Source organism: Eschscholzia californica, unplaced genomic scaffold (genome assembly GCF_041429995.1).
Source record: "Eschscholzia californica isolate CP2 unplaced genomic scaffold, dmEscCali1.0.p SCAF_5, whole genome shotgun sequence".
NCBI classification, from domain to species: Eukaryota; Viridiplantae; Streptophyta; class Magnoliopsida; order Ranunculales; family Papaveraceae; genus Eschscholzia; species Eschscholzia californica.
The window spans coordinates 6,687,369-6,704,885 of NW_028238472.1; the positions used below are offsets into that span (position 1 = coordinate 6,687,369).

Below are 17,517 nucleotides of genomic sequence, written 5' to 3' on the forward strand. Positions count from 1 at the left end.
CTCCACCTAACCTCTCTCTCTAAATAAAAGTCTGGTTCAACAGATTTCCAACGAAAAGAAACCCCTTCGCAGGAATATTTAGAGAGAGAGAGATGATAGTTTTTTTTTTGAAGGTCGCCGACCGGAAAATTTCCCGGTCGTCGACCTTGGTCAGAGAAGACAGAGTGAGGTGGAGAGAGATAGAGAGGTTAGGTGGAGAGAGAGAGAGAGGTTAGGTGGAGAGAGAGGTGAGGTGGAAATAATTTTTTTTTAATATTTTATCTTGAAATTAGGAAGGGTAGTTACGCTATTTACATGAAAATAGGAGGTCAAATTTGAATTTATGAAAAGTAGGGGACCAAAAAGAAAGCTGGTCACAAAGTAGGGGGTCAAATAGGAAATAACTCTATTATTTTCTCAACTAGAATGCTTTTGAAAATTTGGGAAGTGATATTTGGTGGTTGATCATAGAGCCACATTTTTGATTGTTTGCTAATTATCATCACATTTTCATTATCATTTGTGGAGTTGTATTTAGTTGTAACTCGTATTTAATTTTTTTGTTGTACTCATATAGAAGTTAGAAAAGATTTTAGGGGTTTAGATTTTTGTCCACAAAAATTTCTTAAAATAGGTAAAGCCCGACAAATTAAATGGTTTAAACGCACATAAACTATTTTATTTATATCAAAATTCAATATTTCTGGATTTGCTCTTCGATGAAATCGAATCCGCATTACGAAATAGATGCACCGACTAACAGACTACTAGTTCTTGGCTCATAAAATTGAATTTTGTAAAGAAAAGATTGATAGAAGGTCTAAAATATGAACTCTAATACCACAATAAGTCCACTATTTTGTAAGAGCCCGAACCGGAGGCCGAGCCCCAGCCCGAGCCCCGATGCGCACCTACCACCACCTGCACCATTAAAACGTTACACTAGAGGCACACCCTCTGTTACAGTAAACAAAAACGTCCACGTGGCATATGCTAATAGGTTAGTTGTAATTAAACCTGACCAAGCAGGCAATGCTTTATCATTTCTTTCTTCCTATCTCATCCTCTCTACCTCGGTCCTCTCGGACGTCTCTACCCTATTAGCGACAGTTCTCTCTCTCTCTCTCTATAAACCTCATTTTCTCTCTCTCTCTGAAAACTCTCTCTCTCTAAAAACTCTCTGTAAATTTTTTTTTTCTCGAAGATCGAAAATCTCGATCGTCGTAAAGAACAATCATATCTTTCCGTTTCTCTTTTCTCTCTCCATTTACAAGAACTCAGATTTTATCTCTCTCTCTCTCTCTATACAACTAGTCTCACTCTAATACTGATACTATCGAGCTTGAAAGAGAGTAAAAATTAGGGTTAGGGTTTTGTTGAAGTAATTGATGTTGATTTTGAAGTGAAATCTAATTACCGAACTCAAAAGAAGTATCATTAATAGATTTTCTTACTTAAAAGTTTTGGTTCAGAACAATCAACAATGGTGATGATTTCAGCTTCTCTCACTTCTGTTACAGTGTCTTTTCCAAAATCTAGGGTTTATAATCGGACTTCTTTCAATTCTTCTTCTTCTGTGTTAGAGATTTATCCAGTTTCTTGTTTTTATTTTCGCTCAAGAGGTTTTCAATCCTCATCTCTTTCGTGTTCGTCGAAAGGGAAGGTTAGAGCAATGGCAGAACTAGTGGAGGATAAAGAATCAACCAAGAACAAGAGGAAGTTACCAAAAAGAAATGAAAATGTTATTCAATCGGGTTCAGGAGAGGAGATTAAGGTAGCAGATGGTCATTCACATACATTTCTTGATGTTCTAAGTGAGGAAGGTCAGTTTTACAGATTCATTTTTGTATTTCTTTCAATTTTCAATTTTAAGTTACTTCTTGATTCCACTGCTGTTTGTTCATTAGTACTTCACATAGACAAGAATTGAATCAGTTGATCCTAGACTCCTAGTTTCTTAATCTTGATTAGTTCTATGATTTTCTTTTGTTGGATAAACAAGTGCTAAATTGGGGTAGAGGAATGCTAGATAATAACCATGGGATTGTCATGACTGATCAGATAATGCAGGGGAGTTTTGAAAAATGCAAAAGGGAAAAACATACCCATAAGCGATTATGAAAAGGAATAAGAGGGGAAACAAACGGTAATCACGAACGGGCATGCAGAAAACTCAATTTTCTGTTTGTTGTCGTGTTCCGATGATAACTCCAAATAACAGAAAGACAATACATCCTCATGTAATCATGAATGTTGGTCTAATAATTAAAATGATGTCGATAAGGAATAGATGCGGGGGGATTCTTGTAATACGATTGGTGACTGGCCAGAAATTACCTTACATTAATAAATTTGAACAATGAACTTCCCCTTTGCTTGTGTCGGAATAGAATAAAGGAAATCACGTTTTAGTTAATTGGTCAACGATCTTCTTTCCTGTTGGTTGTCACGGTGAAGACTATCTGATTTCATCAGGGTAACAAATTTTGATTTACTAAAAGCATTATATTTGAAGAATTGTCTTTTTGGTGGGCTGGGACTCTAATATATAGTACCTGTGATGGCAGGAAAGTCTGTCTCGTTGCCTTCGATAAATGCTTTCCATCCCTGCAGGAATAAAATGATTTTTTTACCTTAAAAGATTAAACATCTTTCCGCGTAATATTAAGTGGGAGAGGGAAGATCAATAATGTCCAGAATCCACTGAGCACTATATTGAGTGCATTTTTACTTGGGGAGGCCTGATTGGGAACCTTCATTGGATTGAGAAATTCCAACTCCTTGCAGAGGTTTTTTTAGTCCGCGGTAGTTAACCTGAATTTTAATGTACTAGTAATGGATTGAGAATAGGAGTTATGCCATAGGTGTTTCAAGGTTCTATCTTGCAACCAGTAATATAAGTGACACTTTTCCCCCAATTTTAGATGGGTATTAATGCCTTGCAAACATCATAATTCGTTCATGACATTCCTTTTCTGTACAAGTAATTCCATTTACATTTCCTCTTGACCCACTTGACTAGATATAAACCGACATTTTAGCGAAGAGCTGCTTTCATTCACCTCACTAACCGTATTTCAAAAATTGAGTACTCTTTCCTGATTGGCAGCACATGCTGATTCCAGCTTCTGCCGTGCACGTTCTGAATTAGGAAAATTATGCGTTGATACACTGCATTTTAGGTTGTTTTTTGCTTCTTTTGGTCATTATTACAATTTCCAAGTCGAATTTAGCTATTCTAAGGACTAGAATTAATGGTAGGCACTTGCATTCTCAGTAATACCATTATGCATTAATTCCAAATCTCTTTGCTCATGTTCCATGATAATGTTCTTGTTCCCTGCTATACCTTTATATTGGAATATAAAATAGATTACCTTATACACTTCCCTAAAGACAACTTTTTAGTTGCAGAGCTGCTATCAGGCATTAGAAAGGAGAAAGAAGCTGGACGGTTGCCTGCTAATGTTGCTGTTGCGTTAGAGGAATTATATAAGAATTATCGAAATGCTGTAAAGACCAAAACTTTGTTAAACTTTACTAGTATTTCTTCCATGAGGCTCTTTTTGATGCATGGGAGTATGTCATACTTCACTTTGTAACTTTCTTTCGGAGTTTGTATGCTATAAAGATGCTATTACTGCACCATGAAGCATATAGTTTGCCCCAAAGTCCTTTTGTGCACTAGCAATCCACAAAGGCATACTTCCCTACTCAATAGGAGTTTGTTGTTGAGCTGGATATAATACACTAATACTTCATCTGTTTCTCAAATTTTATCTTCTCAAATTCTGTTTGGCATCTTTTACGTCTGATGTGCATTGGCAGTCCTGGGAGACACCCATCTCTCTAAAATAGTGATTTCTTGTCAAGCTGGATCTGAAATCTGATTCTCTATTACTTCATAAGTTCTCTACACTTTTTGTTGGTTGAAATTCTATTCTGCACTTGTACTTGTTAGATTCTTGAAAGTGGACATCCTAGGGCTCATGATATCATACTGTCGAATATGGCTGTTGCGTTTGACCGAATTCTGCTAGAAGTGGAGGTACATTGTTTTACATGCTCTTATTTTCCTTAATTTTTTTTCTTTGACGTATGTAATTTTCCTTGGTGAACCTATAATTGCTGATTGTTAGTATATATGTCTTTCTTATACATCAAAGTGGTATATTTCTCAGGATCCTTTCCCCTTCTCACCACATCACAAAGCCATAAGGGAGCCATTTGACTATTACATGTTTGGTCAAAATTACATCCGCCCTCTGGTTGATTTTAGGTGTGTTCATATCTTACAATTTTAATGTTTGGTTTCCAAATTCTGACTAGAGATATACTAGTTATTTACGTTTTTTTTAAAAGCATTGTACTTTGACTTCGTAAAGAACAAGGTTTTAGTTTCCTTTAGAACTTTTGGATTGATTTAGGTTAGTGTAAAATTAATCTTCATCCAAGTTTCCATGTTCTCTAGCTGCATTCCTTGGAATGTTTCCCCTTACATCAAGTTAGACATAAAGTTGACTCAAGCCATTCTAGTCTGAGGAAAAGAATTGCAAAAGGAAAAGAATCTCAGTTATCTTTCTATCGGTTGTATTTCTAGGGGTGTCAATGGCTACACGATTCTATGCCTCCAGGGTGGAACGCTAACTGATTATCCAATTTCCGGATCAAATATTTCAGAAATCGGAACCAGAATTGGAGCCCACTGGGAATCACGACAATTTTTATTTAATATGTTTTGCAGTGGTATTAAGCTATCCTGGTATCTGTAAACCCTTTTCACTTCCATTGATTTTTTCAAAAAGGAAAGTTACAAAATGAAATTTAAATACTCGATACCACTGATATACTGTATCTTCATCTGGACCAACCTACTTGAAATTCAGAATTGAAGCAGCAGTGGTCTTAACTGTAACTTTTTCGTAGTTTGGTAGTTTAAGCTTGTTTATGGGCAACTTAATAGTTGAAGTGATACATGGTACCAACAGAAACACTGCATACAACATAGACACATCTATTACGTACTTCGTAATTACTATTTTAGAATGCTGATTTGTTTCATAGTATGTTTAGAAAATTTGAAGTAGTTGTAGAAATCTTGCTATTCCTACTTCCTACTAAGGTTCGCCCATCAGATCCTACTAAAAACTCCTCTCTTAGCTGCCTAGCAATTATTTTGTTGCATATTCTTACATAAAAGAAGTTTTATAAACATGATTAACTTCTATTTCTAATTCTATATTTATTATTTTACTCGTGCTTTTTAACTTAATTTAATTTTTGTCTCTTCAGAAGATCTTATGTTGGCAACATATCCGTTTTCAGTGAAATGGAAGAAAAGCTTAATCAGGTGCAACGCAAACATTTATACAATCAAACTTTCTTTTGATATAAACCTTGGATTATTGTTAGTTCCCTTTTATATCTTCGCTTTATATATGCTTATTTGGAATTTTGGTTTTCAGCTTCCTCCTTGAGGTTGCAATAAAGCATATTCTCGTTGGATATCAAGTTTTCCTTTTTGAAATTTTCCTGAGGGACTCCAGCAAATCTTCGTAAAGATAATACATTCCTAGTTGCTCATAAGTAGGTCCAGAGTAGTAGCATAGGCATATTAAGAAGAATGGCGCACTACACATTGGCTCAAGAAGTGTAAAAGTTTGAGCAGTACCAATCTCTTATCACAACCCAAGAAGCAAATCGTTATATATGGACACGAGGAATTCAATTTGGTAGACAAATAAAAAATATTTAATGACACCTGACGCCAATTGTATGTGATCAAAATACCAAATTGCATCTGAGGAGATTTTGGTCAATTTTTGCACTCAAATTATGTATGTCTGGGTCTCTTCAGCAGAGGAGTTTTTTCTTGTGCTTGTGGTTGTTTAACTTTCCTTCCCTAGTATGGTGGTTGATTACATAAGGATGAATCATTATAATACTTCTTGATTAAGGTTGCTTCTAATAGAGGATAGGAGTTGCTATAATAAGACAGAATTTATTCAAAAATATTAAGGCAGACAGCCTTGTTGTAGGGAGCACTATACATAGTGAGGTGTTATGAGATTACATGTTAGGCTGTTTTTAGATTCCAGCTGCACTTTTTGTTTTTAATCCTTCACTGTTTGTTTTGCATCGACCAAATTTTTCATGTACTTTTCTGCATATTCATTTCCTACGATTGATCTAACAACGTTTGTATCATGACATGTAGGGTCACAACGTTATTCTGATTTCCAATCACCAGACCGAGGCGGATCCAGCAGTTATTTCTTTATTACTTGAAACAACAAATCCTCGTATTGCGGAGAATCTGGTAAAATTCTTCCTTTTTTGACACGTCAGTTTAATAAGTCATGTAAATGGAATAATTGAGGCATGACTCTTTTTCGTTCCAGACATATGTTGCTGGAGATAGAGTTGTGACAGATCCTCTTTGCAAGCCTTTCAGTATGGGAAGGTGCTCATGAAGCTTTTCAATACATGAATGAAAACCCTAGTCTGGACATTTATGCATTGAGAACTTAGAGGTTTTACTTGTGTTACCCCAGGAATCTCGTATGTGTATACTCAAAGAAGCATATGAACGACATTCCCGAACTGGCTGACATGAAACGAAGAGCAAATACCAGGAGCTTGAAGGAAATGGCCTTACTTTTAAGGTATTATTGCAATTGTATATTATGTTGATGTTCTTGGAAGATTTAGAAGCTTTGAAGTTTGAACTATGTTGCCATGTTAACTTATGCATCCAAAATGTTTGTGCCAATTGGTTTGATGGAGCTACAAAATTTTGAAGTGAATTGTTGCAAAACAACTTGGTTGCTATTCTGTATATATATTTAAAAGGATGGAAGAAAACTCGAAATTCTTTTAGTCTGCTGCGGTGAGCGTGGTTGATAATAAATTGACAAAAGTTTGTGTCGGTCGTCATTAATTAAACGTATTTACCCAACTACGCAACATAGCTACCTGAAATGGTGAAGTCAGCAGCTACTCGTTGAAGTCTTACAGTTAGTTGAGTTGGTTAGCAAAGTGATACATTGAAGTGGATATCCAAATCCATTTCATTTTGTAAGTGTTTGCTATTAAACGCTACAATAGTTTTGGGCAAAATTCTGGCAGTGACAGAGTGACTTGATAGGAGAAGTCAAGTGTGGTTGCTTTGTAACTTGTATACTTAGAACTTAAGAGTAGTGCAGTTTTCTTATAGTTCAGGATTGCATTTGGTTTTATTTTCTGCCTGAAGTTCTATACATATTGTTCACTAACTTCTGAAGTTTAGGAAATACGCTATTTGTCTTCATTATATACTGCATTTCGTTTTATATTCTGCTTTAATACTTTTGTTTTTCTTGCCTTTCTCTAATCAGCTTAATTGAATATAGGGGTGGATCACAGATAATATGGATTGCACCCAGTGGTGGTAGGGACCGGCCGAATCCTGCTACTGGAGAATGGTTTCCAGTGAGTCATTTTTCACTTGAAATTGTACCTGGTTACCTTTTTTCGCATGCTAGACAGCTTAACCTGAAGCTTTATTTTTTCACATGCTAGTTGCATAAGCTTTCCAAACATTGTCAGAAAGAAAAAAAAATCCCTTTTTCAGACATTGACACATTGTAAACGTACTCTTATGTGTTGATAGATTTGGATATCCACGGTATCTTTTCTTGGTAATTGTAGATTATCTTTGTATGTGTCTAATATTGAATTTGGGTGATGCATGTGAAATAGTATTGCATGTGGTCACCTCCTTTTTTGTGTATATAGGTATCTAATGCTTATTTCAATCATAATAACTACCGATTATTATTACTTTGTCAGTAAGTGTATATGCATTTTTGAATACCTACCTATAGCTTGTACTAAAACTGAAAGTTCTTATAAGAAGACAATATTTTATTGAAAATTCCCCAAAATCAAAGAATGGTTACAACTTAGAAAAAAAGTTGAAAGGAATACATTGGCTCGAGAAAACTTCCCAAAGGAAAGGAAAGAAAACTCCGCAGTCCGCACATGAGGGAAGCATCCCAATTGGGCATAAAAGTGTGGAAGTTAAAACCCACAAATTCTTCATATCTAGAAGCTCACATAAAAAATTAAATTTGAATTCTGAGATGATTGTTTCTAGTAAATTCATATTTCTCTCGAACTCCTGTCAGGCTGTCACTCCTTTGCTTTCGTAGGAACTAATAGTAACAAAGAAGCTAAGTTTCCAGATAGCCTTTTCAGCATAAGACCTACCAATTTTGAATCTAATTTTATTATTCTGGTGAATTTATCACATGACTATGTTTGTTGTATGGGCATTGGCTGAATTAAATTCCATTATCACTTCTTGATGTTATATCTTCCCTACCTTTCCATGTATGTAGTTTATGATGGGTTCCTTTAGATTTTGTGATGTTGTTGTATTTTGCCTATTTTGCTTGTTCCGTATTACTGATACTGATATAAGGGGGGCAGGCATCCTTTGATGCTTCTTCAGTGGACAACATAAGAAGGCTAGCTGAGCATTCAGGTCCTCCTGGGCATATATATCCTTTGACTGTAATGTGCCATGATATCATGCCCCCACCTCCACAGGTATTATTATTATTATCATTATGTATTTGTTATTATTATCATTATATGTTATTATAATTGTTGGCTCAGTAGTCATTGTAGGGGATACATTTTACTGAAATTTTACTCTGTTGCCAGGTAGAAAAGGAAATTGGAGAACGAAGAATGATCTCCCATCATGGGGTTGGGGTATCCGTTACTCAAGAACTAAGCTTCAATGAATTTGCTTCGGATCAGAAAAACCCTGAAGAGGTTGGTCTCCATCTATTGTTTACCGGGAAACCTTTTTTTTGTCCGTTTTGCAACATCCAAGTAATTTATGCTTTATCCGTCTTAAGTAGATTGCAGATCTCAAATTTACATAAGAACCCTCTAATTGATTCTTACAGGCGAAAGTAGCTTTTTCAGAAGCTTTATATAGTTCAGTTAGTGAGCAATACAAGGTTCTAAAAGCTGCTGTTTATGGAGAACAAGGACTGAATGCATCGACTTCATCTGTCATTTTGTCACAACCATGGCAATAGCCGACTATAACGTCTATAACATGTTGATGCTTTTCTCAGGTAACTCCCTCTCTGCAAACATATATCCCTCTCTGCAAACATATATATGTAGCATGAACGATTAAAGCATAACTAGTCTTTTATTAATCTAGCATGCATGGACAGCAATGGAGGTCAACAACAACTGCAACTCTGTTTTTTGTTTTACTTGGCCATCTTCTTCTGGTAGTATCATTTAGAGAACATAGAAAACTTCCATACTGGAGTTTATAGATAGAAAACAATTCTTCTTTTTTTCAGAAGGTCAAGCTTAGCTAGCTCTATATTGTACAGATTCATGTTCGAATGATCGTTGTAAACATTCAAATGTATACATTCTGTTTTTAATTGCATCTGGGAAAATAATCTCAGTTTTTTTTCTTATATATTTTGGCAAATTGATGCATGTTTTAGCAGTTAACCATCTTTGTTACATGAAGTTATTTGAAAAATCCATCAAAAACTGCCCGTTATAGAAGCACCTTTGATTTAGGCTCGCTTCTCCAATGCTAATATGTTTAACTTCCTTCATGCAAAAAAACATGAAACACCATTAATGGTGGGTGAGAAGGTTTGTGATCTTCAAACTAGTCAAAGATCGAAAAGGAAAGGTTCTTGCTAACATTAACATTGTCGGTCGTATGCTCTAGTTTTATCATCCTTTATTTAGAAATGGACTCTCGTTATCGCTATTACTCAAGGTACCTTTTTTTAGCTTCTAGGTTTTTTTTTTTTTCCAAGTCCAAGACTTTTACTAGTTGAAACGATAGAATTGGCTATGAATTGGGGTTATGTGCGGCTCTATTTGCCTCTGTCATTCTACGAGTATCTTTCTTTTTTAGGTATGAAGCTGACACTCCCTTTGGCTGCATATTTAGAACTTACTTTGAAAACCATATATCGACCTTTACGATCTCAAGTTGCCCCTTATACCTCAAGGGGTTGATTGAGAGTTTGTAAATAGATTTTGTTGTTTTCTCGACTATAGTTGTAAAATAAAGATGTAGAATCCCCCATTTGATACAGAAGATTTTTTATTCCTTCATATAGATTTTCGAAATTCATGTTTATTCAAGGAGGAAGTTTCTTGAATTAAAAAGTAGAAGTTAACACGAAGAAGTTTCACATCAAGAAAACATGAGAGTTAGGTCATTCACTTGTGATCATCAAATGTATGATATTGTTTTCCAACCAATTCTATGAACTTGACTGTAACTTGAAGGGCATTAATGGCTGCCAAAGAACTAAGGCTTTCTGAAAACTTCTCACCATCTCCACCTGCCAAATCTGATACACCTCTGAACACAATACTAGGCACTTTACTTGAGATGCATGTCTGCATTTATTCATCCATCAAGACCAAATGTTATTTTAAGTTCGAGCTTTTAGAACAAGCAGTAAGACGAGAGAAAAAACTCACCATTACGACAGCAGAGCTCTCTTCGTCGATTGTTGAGACTTGAAATTTATTGAAGAGGAATTTTCTAAATGCTGCATTTTGTACAAATACATCGGCAGTTGAACCTCTCAACCCATATTCAACTTTCGGGGTCTTTGGCAAGCAATAAGTAGCATTCACGCATTGTTTCAGTTTGAAATCCTATATTTTTATCGAACCAATGGATACGAAAGAAATGCTGGTTCAGTTTCCCATAAAATACGCCAATAACTTGCTTTCTTTTATATCAATATGACGATCTATCAGTAGCATTTCTGTAAACTTATGATTATTCCTAACACAAATCCTCACAACCATAATTCTAGGATAGATGACTAGTTTTTGGTTTCAATGGATTTGAAACCAATAAGATTTTGGGTTGGTTCCTGTTTGACTACCCATATACGACCAATCTGCTATTTTGGCCCCAGATGATCCAAACGGAATATTGGTTAAGCAACCGAAAGGCCTCATTGGACAAAGGGCTAAAATGGTAAGCTAGTCATATCTAGAGGCAAAAAATGAACTAACCCTGAAAGTCGTGGATTGGCCAAAGGGACCGTAAATTTTAGGTTGTCTTTAACGGTGTCGGTGTCCTTTTGCTCTTGGACCACCCCTCTCTTGGCATTCTCCGCAGACCTCAAATTGAACAGTCTGAGACCCAGAGTCCGTCTTGTTAAATCTGTATGTTAAATCCAATACAGACTAGACAAGTCCGAATGCCCTGACCGCCCCTAGGGGCACTAAAAGTGAAGTAAAAAGAATTTTAACTTTTGTAACTTATCAAATGACTAAAATCAATCTCAACAAAAAAAAAAAAAAAAAAAAAAAAAGACTAAAATCACCTGAAGCTGAGCTGCCAATTTGAACCATGCTTGGTCAACCTCAAGCCAAAAAACCTCTTTCATAGGTTGACCAACTGAGTATAGTTCCTCTGTTTTGAACATAACTTTTGCCAATTCATTTTTTCCTCCTTTAGGAATATTATATGATGCAATCTTCATTTGAGGAAATTCCCCTTTTTCTTCTTCTGATTCCTGGATTTTGAAACTTTTAAGTTTTCAACTTTTAAGAGTGTCAAAAATAATAGCCTAATATGAAAAAACAATTGAAATATAAATTTATTTGTTGGCCTATCTTCTCTTTTTACCATCCATGTCCAAGAACCCGTAAAGGCGAGGTATTTTGGCACACTAACATCACCAAATGATAACGAGTTGTTGGCACTTCCTGCTATCCCGTAATGGACGATTCCCCGTATGTCAAAAAAATCAATAAGGATTTGTACAGTAATTCCTGCATTTAACTGTGAACTTACATATCAATTCTACAGTTACACATCCTAATATTATAGTGAAAATATTCAGAAGGAAATAAGAATTTTTACCCTGCGCTGTCCTGATAATACGTAAATGACATTTGTACCTTTAATCTTGCCTATGTTGAATTTTCGTCCTAATCATAGTTCAAGTAAAAAATAAAACTAAAAGTAAAATAAAATGAATAGATAGATAAATAAGTATGATAAGATGTCTGAAAAAGCCGGCCGAAATCCAAAGTAGAAGGTAATATTTCACCCGTTGTTTCTCTCGTTTGATTGGTTGATGAAATCCCACCGCCCACAAATATTTAAGCTAGATTTTGGCCGACATTTTCAGTCATTAAATGATAGCATTACTATTGGGTAAGTAGTGGTTGACAATCTACCATCAAATTTGTCAAAAACTGAGAGAAAACAGTCATGATAATATGCCTGACACGAGTCACAGCCGAGTCGCAGCGGCTGATGTGTCGGACCAGGACCTAGATCATGGTCCAACACGTTAGCCCGCTGGGATCCGGCCGGGACTCGGGCGTAGTATCATTTTGGGAGAGAAAAAAATGGTTTAGAAAGAGAGGTTACCAGACAATTGAAGGGAGGGAAATTTGGGGTTAGGAATGAAAAGACCAGAAGATAAAAGAACTGTCTCTTCAGTTGTATAAGCCATTACTAAACCCACATAAGGTCCTCCATTCTTGTTGACTTTATCAACTATTTGACCAATTTTATGAAATTCTCTCATTGATCTCTCTGATTTTACCAATACAACCAATAAGATATTCATCATCAGAATTAAAATTCCAAGTTGCCGGATTTTCCTCAACCACCAGCCAATCTGAGTAACACCACCACCACCTGCCATCTGAAACCACCCTCAGATCCTTAAGAGGGGGAAAATTTTGATGTTTTAATGGATGACTCCATTTGGTAATAGGGAGTGACTTTAAATAAGGGCTGGTCAAGAATACTATAAAGAAGCCTTGCTATTGATATTTCACACCTCTATCGACTACTCGTCAAGAATTCTGACTTTTTAGCAGATCGGAAATGGCTGGAATGGGCCAATAAGTGTTTGTACCTATATAATATTTATTTTATACTCAGTCGACATGAGATTCACATTAATATATAATTTATAGGAGTATAACTAGATTCACCCCTTCGTGGGCGGTCTAAGGTCATCTTACTTTCGTACTGTTGATCTGGACGGTTTTTATAATAATTTTTGGACTTATGGTCAAAACTAAGGTGGCTCATGAATGTTAGAGGACCACCAAAACTTCATTTGTGTATGTACATCTGCATATAAAATTGAATTTTTTGATGAAAGGCCCAAATTTTGAGCCCAAATACAAAAAAAACCCAACCGGGATTATTAACCCACCCAAAACCCAATAATCAACTAATATCTCAAATCAAACCCAAATACACATCCCTATGCTCAATCCAGACCCAACTCGTATCTCTAAGACCTAATAGTTTCTTCTAATCCCTCTTTTGCCCTCCTATATATATCCAACAACTCTCTCCCTCTATAAGAAAGATAAACTTTCTCTCTCCTTAATATTTCTCTTTCACAAACTAAATCTTTTTCTCTATCCATAATCTGTTTCACTTTCTCTCTCTACCTAACACAAACCCAAACCCTCTTTTCTCTCTCGAATCTCACCGACCATCATCTTCTTCAATCATCATCTTCATCTCTCTACAGTCATCATCTTCTTCAATCATCATCTTCATCTCTCTACAGTCATCATTTTCTTCAATCATCATCTTCATTTCTCTACAGTCATCATCTTCTTCAATCATCATCTTCATCTCTCTACAGTCATCATTCTTCAACCCTCTTCATTACCTCTTTCTCTCTCTAAATTTTTTTTCCAGATTTTTCTATCTACATAAACCTAAACCCCCTTCAAGAACATTCATTATCTTCCTTTATTTTCAATCATCTTCATTCATCATCTTTAATCATCATCTTCAGTCATCATCTTTTTCGTTTGAGCGACCTTCATCATCTTCTTCGTTTGAGCAACCTTCATCATCTTTTATCTTCAATCATCATCTTCTTTAATGGAGGTTAAATATATAGATTTGTAGATCTACTTATTTGTAGAGAGTTAAATCTGGTTTGTAGGATGTTTTCATGGTGTTTTCATAGTTTTGTAGAGAGTTAAATATATAGATTTGTTGATTTATTTATTTGAAGCTTCATTGGTGAGGTTGTTCTTGGTTTTAGGGTATTTTCATGGTGTTTTCATTGTTGTTCCATACAGATTTGTTAATATTAGCAACCACTTCTCGTTTTGTAAGCAACAGTTTACAGTTTGTCTAAACATTTTACGGGATGTGTTAACACTATTCCGTACAGTTATGTTAACAGTAGCAACTGATTCTCGTTTTGTTAAAAACACTTTACAATTTGTATTAACATTTTAAAGGATGTGTGAACATTTTGAAAAATGTTCACCATAATTTTGTATTAAAGATGTTCAGATCAGTCTAACGTTTTCTAAGCATTTTAAGCAGTGCCCAAACATTTGTTAAATTGCAAAGCAGAAGTCGATTTAAAATACCTACACTTCTTCGCTGATGAGAGAACTTTTGATTTTGAAACGGACATACTTCGTCGTTGTGTAACATTTCCGAATATATTCTGAAATGGATGAAGATTAGGTAACTTGCATGCTACATTATACATAATGTTCGACGAACAATTTCTGCAATTCTTAAACATTCTTGATAATGTTCCAACATTATCAATAATGCTCTAACATTATTCGAATTGTTTGAGAAACAATTGTTGTTATTACCTTGCATCCCTAAACATTATTTACAATGCTAGAACACTGTCAATAATGCGAGATCATGTTGCAAATTGTGTACCAAAAAAAGGTCGCCAATACGCGGACAACCGTTTTTCTTATATGGACAACTATTTTCGTGCCCGATGCGAGTCAACTATTCTTGACTTAGTTGACTTTGATTTAATAAGGGGACAACTCCATAAAGTCTTAAATACTAATAATTAGTAACATGTGGACTCCTAACAAAAATAATAGTTAAAGATTGAAAATCTAAACTGTCTTTTTCTCCTTCTTCTTCCTTCTTCTTAGTCTTATTCTTCTTTCTTCACTTCTACTAAAAGTAAACTGTAGTTTATATCATATTTTTTTATCAAACCCTAGATGGATGAAGAAGACAAAATCTCTTCTTAGTCTTATTCTTCTTTCTTCACTTCTACTAAAAGTAAACTGTAGTTTCTACCATTTTTTTATCAATCCCTAGATGGATGAAGAAGACAAAATCCCTCAATCTACATCTGAAGAAGTTTTTCCGGACGTTTCTATAATAGGCATTAATGACATTGATGAGGTAAAACAGAACATAACTTGCGACGAAAATCTGGCAAAATCGGACAATTTTTCAGATTTTCGTAGCAACTTAGCTTCTGTTATGTCATATTTTCGCAGAAAACCGACGAAAATATTGCATAACAGAAGCTAAGTTGCGACGAAATCTGGCAAGTTTTCTGATTATGCCAGATTTTCGTCGCAAGTGATGTTCTGTTATGCCATATTTTTGCACAACCCGAAGTACCAAATTCATCTTCCTCTTCACCATTGTTTTCAGAGTCGGAACTAACAGATCCATCTTCGTCTTCCACATCTTCTCTGATTTTCTCTGCCATCAGTACCATCTTCTTCTTCATGGTTGGTTTTAGAGTTTTAGGGTTCTAACTTTTGTCTTTGGGAAGATTCTACAACAATTCCCTTGCCTTTGTTTGATGCCATAACCACCAATGCTTCTCCAAGGAATTTCCTCTCTACAAATTTGAGTGATGATGAAGAACAAGTAATAGAAGAGATGAAGACTAAACTAACCTAGGGTTTATGGAGAAAGAGGGAGGTCATCGAATAATACATCTGATTCTAAGAGGACTTGAGTGAAAATAATAGAAAGTTGTCCCCTTAAAAACTGATGTCCATATAAAAATTTAATTTTTTTGCGTTGTCCACATAAGATAGTTGTCCATATAAGAAAAACGGTTGTCCGCGTATTGGCCACCAAAAAAAACTGATGCCACTGGTTTCCATAACTATACACAGAACCCTAAGAATAATGTAGACAACATTCTCCAAAATGCCTGGACATTACCAATAATGCGAAAACATTATACTTAATGCTAGACCACAATCAATAATGAGAGGACATTTCAAAAATCTGATGCCACTATTTTTCCTAAATTTTAACTTTTTTCACAGAACCTTATGTCATTTCGTATGCATTCTTAAACCTTATGCAAAATTTTTAGGAATGCATCTTACCTTGGTCTGTGATTCAGTCACCTTTAATATTTTTTTGTCTTTTTTACTAGGCCATGCAGTTGTTGTCTCTTCACTAGTCCTCTTTCTAGAGCTAGCTCTTTGTACAACCTATTGTCTTGCTGCTGCTGCTTCTCTTTTTTAAATGTTTTGCACAAAATGTTTCTACACAACCCAAAATGTCAAAAACATATCAATTTTTACTCATTAATAACCACAAAATCCATCAACACCCCACCAAATGTTAAAACATAAACCAAATTGTCTGCCACATTGACCAATAACATCACTGTAATAATCAAGTAAAATTCTCAAAAATCATAAACAAAGTACTAAATGTCTCAACATAACCCCAATTTCTTGAACACAACCCAAATTGTTAAAACAACCCATTCATTTCATCAACATTCTAGAGAACAAAAACTGGACTACAAATGCTTCCAAATTGTCCCTTGCTACCTTGTGAACTGCAATTTTTCTTCTTTTGCTCCCTTGACTCTATACGTTGAGCCTCCACCATCTGCTCTTTCGATTTGGATGTCGCAGATCGATGCTTCAAACACACAGTAATAGATATGTTAGATCATGCAGCAAAATGTTCCAACACGACTATAAATGCTACAACACTGTAAGCTGATGCCAATGGTTTTCAGAACTTTTCACAAAACCCTAGGAATAAGAGTAGGAATAAGTGAAGCAACATTTTACAGAATGACAACACACAAACAATTATGCCAAAACAGTATACGAAATGCGAGACCACAAACAATACTGAGAGGACAAACTCCAAAATGTCACGAAATTATGTAAAATGCTTAAAAATGGTTTGAAATATTTATAGAATATTTAAAGTAGTTTTCTTCTTAAAACAAAGAAGAAATTGAAAAGAATTTGGGGCAAAAATAGTTTTCTTCTTCTGCTCCCTAGCCTCTGTTGGTTGAGCCTCCACCATTGGCTCTCTCGTTTTCGATGTATACGATCGATGCTTCACACCGACAGTAACAGATATGTCAGGGCATTCAACAAAATGTTCAACACTACACTGAATACTACATCACTATAAGTAATGGCAAATCATTTTGGAATGTGTCTACACGATAAGCCTAGGCCAATGGTCTACACAATAATGACAGTTCACTAATTGAAGCAACATTTTACAGAATGACAACACACGAACAAATATGCCAAACCATTATAAGAAATGTGAGAGCACAAACATTAATTACAGGACATTGTCAAAGATGTGTATACAATAACATACCTTAGCCTGTTTAGGACTAGCAACTTTCTTGCCTTTTTTGCTAGGCCCAGCAGATGATGGCTCTTCACTAGCCCTCTTTC

The 17,517-nt window shown here is 35.4% G+C and overlaps 2 protein-coding genes across 5 annotated transcripts; one reads left to right on the forward strand and one right to left on the reverse strand.

Annotated features, from left to right (window-relative positions):
• Positions 1-1,002: 1,002 nt before the first annotated feature.
• ATS1 (phospholipid/glycerol acyltransferase family protein) lies at positions 1,003-9,476 on the forward strand. Of its 2 annotated transcripts, none has more exons than XM_086640216.1 (13): positions 1,003-1,802; positions 3,394-3,491; positions 3,941-4,027; positions 4,161-4,258; positions 5,272-5,329; positions 6,197-6,298; positions 6,381-6,442; positions 6,534-6,644; positions 7,371-7,449; positions 8,452-8,571; positions 8,689-8,802; positions 8,940-9,113; positions 9,206-9,476. In XM_086640216.1, exons 1-12 carry the CDS (start codon positions 1,463-1,465, stop codon positions 9,072-9,074), a joined length of 1,404 nt encoding a protein of 467 aa, XP_086496342.1. In that variant the 5' UTR covers positions 1,003-1,462; the 3' UTR covers positions 9,075-9,113; positions 9,206-9,476. The 2 variants fall into 2 exon arrangements, with proteins under 2 accessions (XP_086496342.1, XP_086496341.1); XM_086640215.1 differs by having other exon boundaries at positions 1,056-1,802; positions 3,388-3,491.
• Positions 9,477-10,108: 632 nt separating this feature from the next.
• LOC147536646 (bark storage protein A-like) lies at positions 10,109-12,952 on the reverse strand. 3 transcript variants are annotated; one of them, XM_086640217.1, is made up of 6 exons: positions 12,434-12,952; positions 11,918-11,985; positions 11,681-11,836; positions 11,376-11,567; positions 10,513-10,692; positions 10,109-10,428 (listed from the first exon to the last, which is right to left on the reverse strand). In XM_086640217.1, the coding sequence occupies exons 1-6, from the start codon at positions 12,711-12,713 to the stop codon at positions 10,246-10,248; spliced, it is 1,059 nt and encodes a 352-aa protein (XP_086496343.1). In that variant the 5' UTR covers positions 12,714-12,952; the 3' UTR covers positions 10,109-10,245. The 3 variants fall into 3 exon arrangements, with proteins under 3 accessions (XP_086496343.1, XP_086496345.1, XP_086496344.1); XM_086640219.1 differs by lacking the exon at positions 11,918-11,985 and having other exon boundaries at positions 11,681-11,760; positions 12,434-12,903; XM_086640218.1 differs by lacking the exon at positions 11,918-11,985 and having other exon boundaries at positions 11,681-11,826; positions 12,434-12,903.
• Positions 12,953-17,517: the final 4,565 nt, after the last annotated feature.

What these genes read in the sequence shown, in the direction of transcription:
- ATS1 (XM_086640215.1), top strand. Translation starts at nt 1,463, where the DNA reads ATGGTGATGATTTCAGCTTCTCTCACTTCTGTTACAGTGTCTTTTCCA. An exon ending in TGATGTTCTAAGTGAGGAAG is followed by an intron (nt 1,803 to 3,387) that starts GTCAGTTTTACA and finishes ACAACTTTTTAG; the next exon opens with TTGCAGAGCTGCTATCAGGC. An exon ending in ATAAGAATTATCGAAATGCT is followed by an intron (nt 3,492 to 3,940) that starts GTAAAGACCAAA and finishes TGTACTTGTTAG; the next exon opens with ATTCTTGAAAGTGGACATCC.
- LOC147536646 (XM_086640217.1), bottom strand. Translation starts at nt 12,713, where the DNA reads ATGGCAGGTGGTGGTGGTGTTACTCAGATTGGCTGGTGGTTGAGGAAA. An exon ending in TCCCTCCCTTCAATTGTCTG is followed by an intron (nt 11,986 to 12,433) that starts GTAACCTCTCTT and finishes AACTATGATTAG; the next exon opens with GACGAAAATTCAACATAGGC. An exon ending in CGGGTTCTTGGACATGGATG is followed by an intron (nt 11,568 to 11,680) that starts GTAAAAAGAGAA and finishes TTCAAAATCCAG; the next exon opens with GAATCAGAAGAAGAAAAAGG.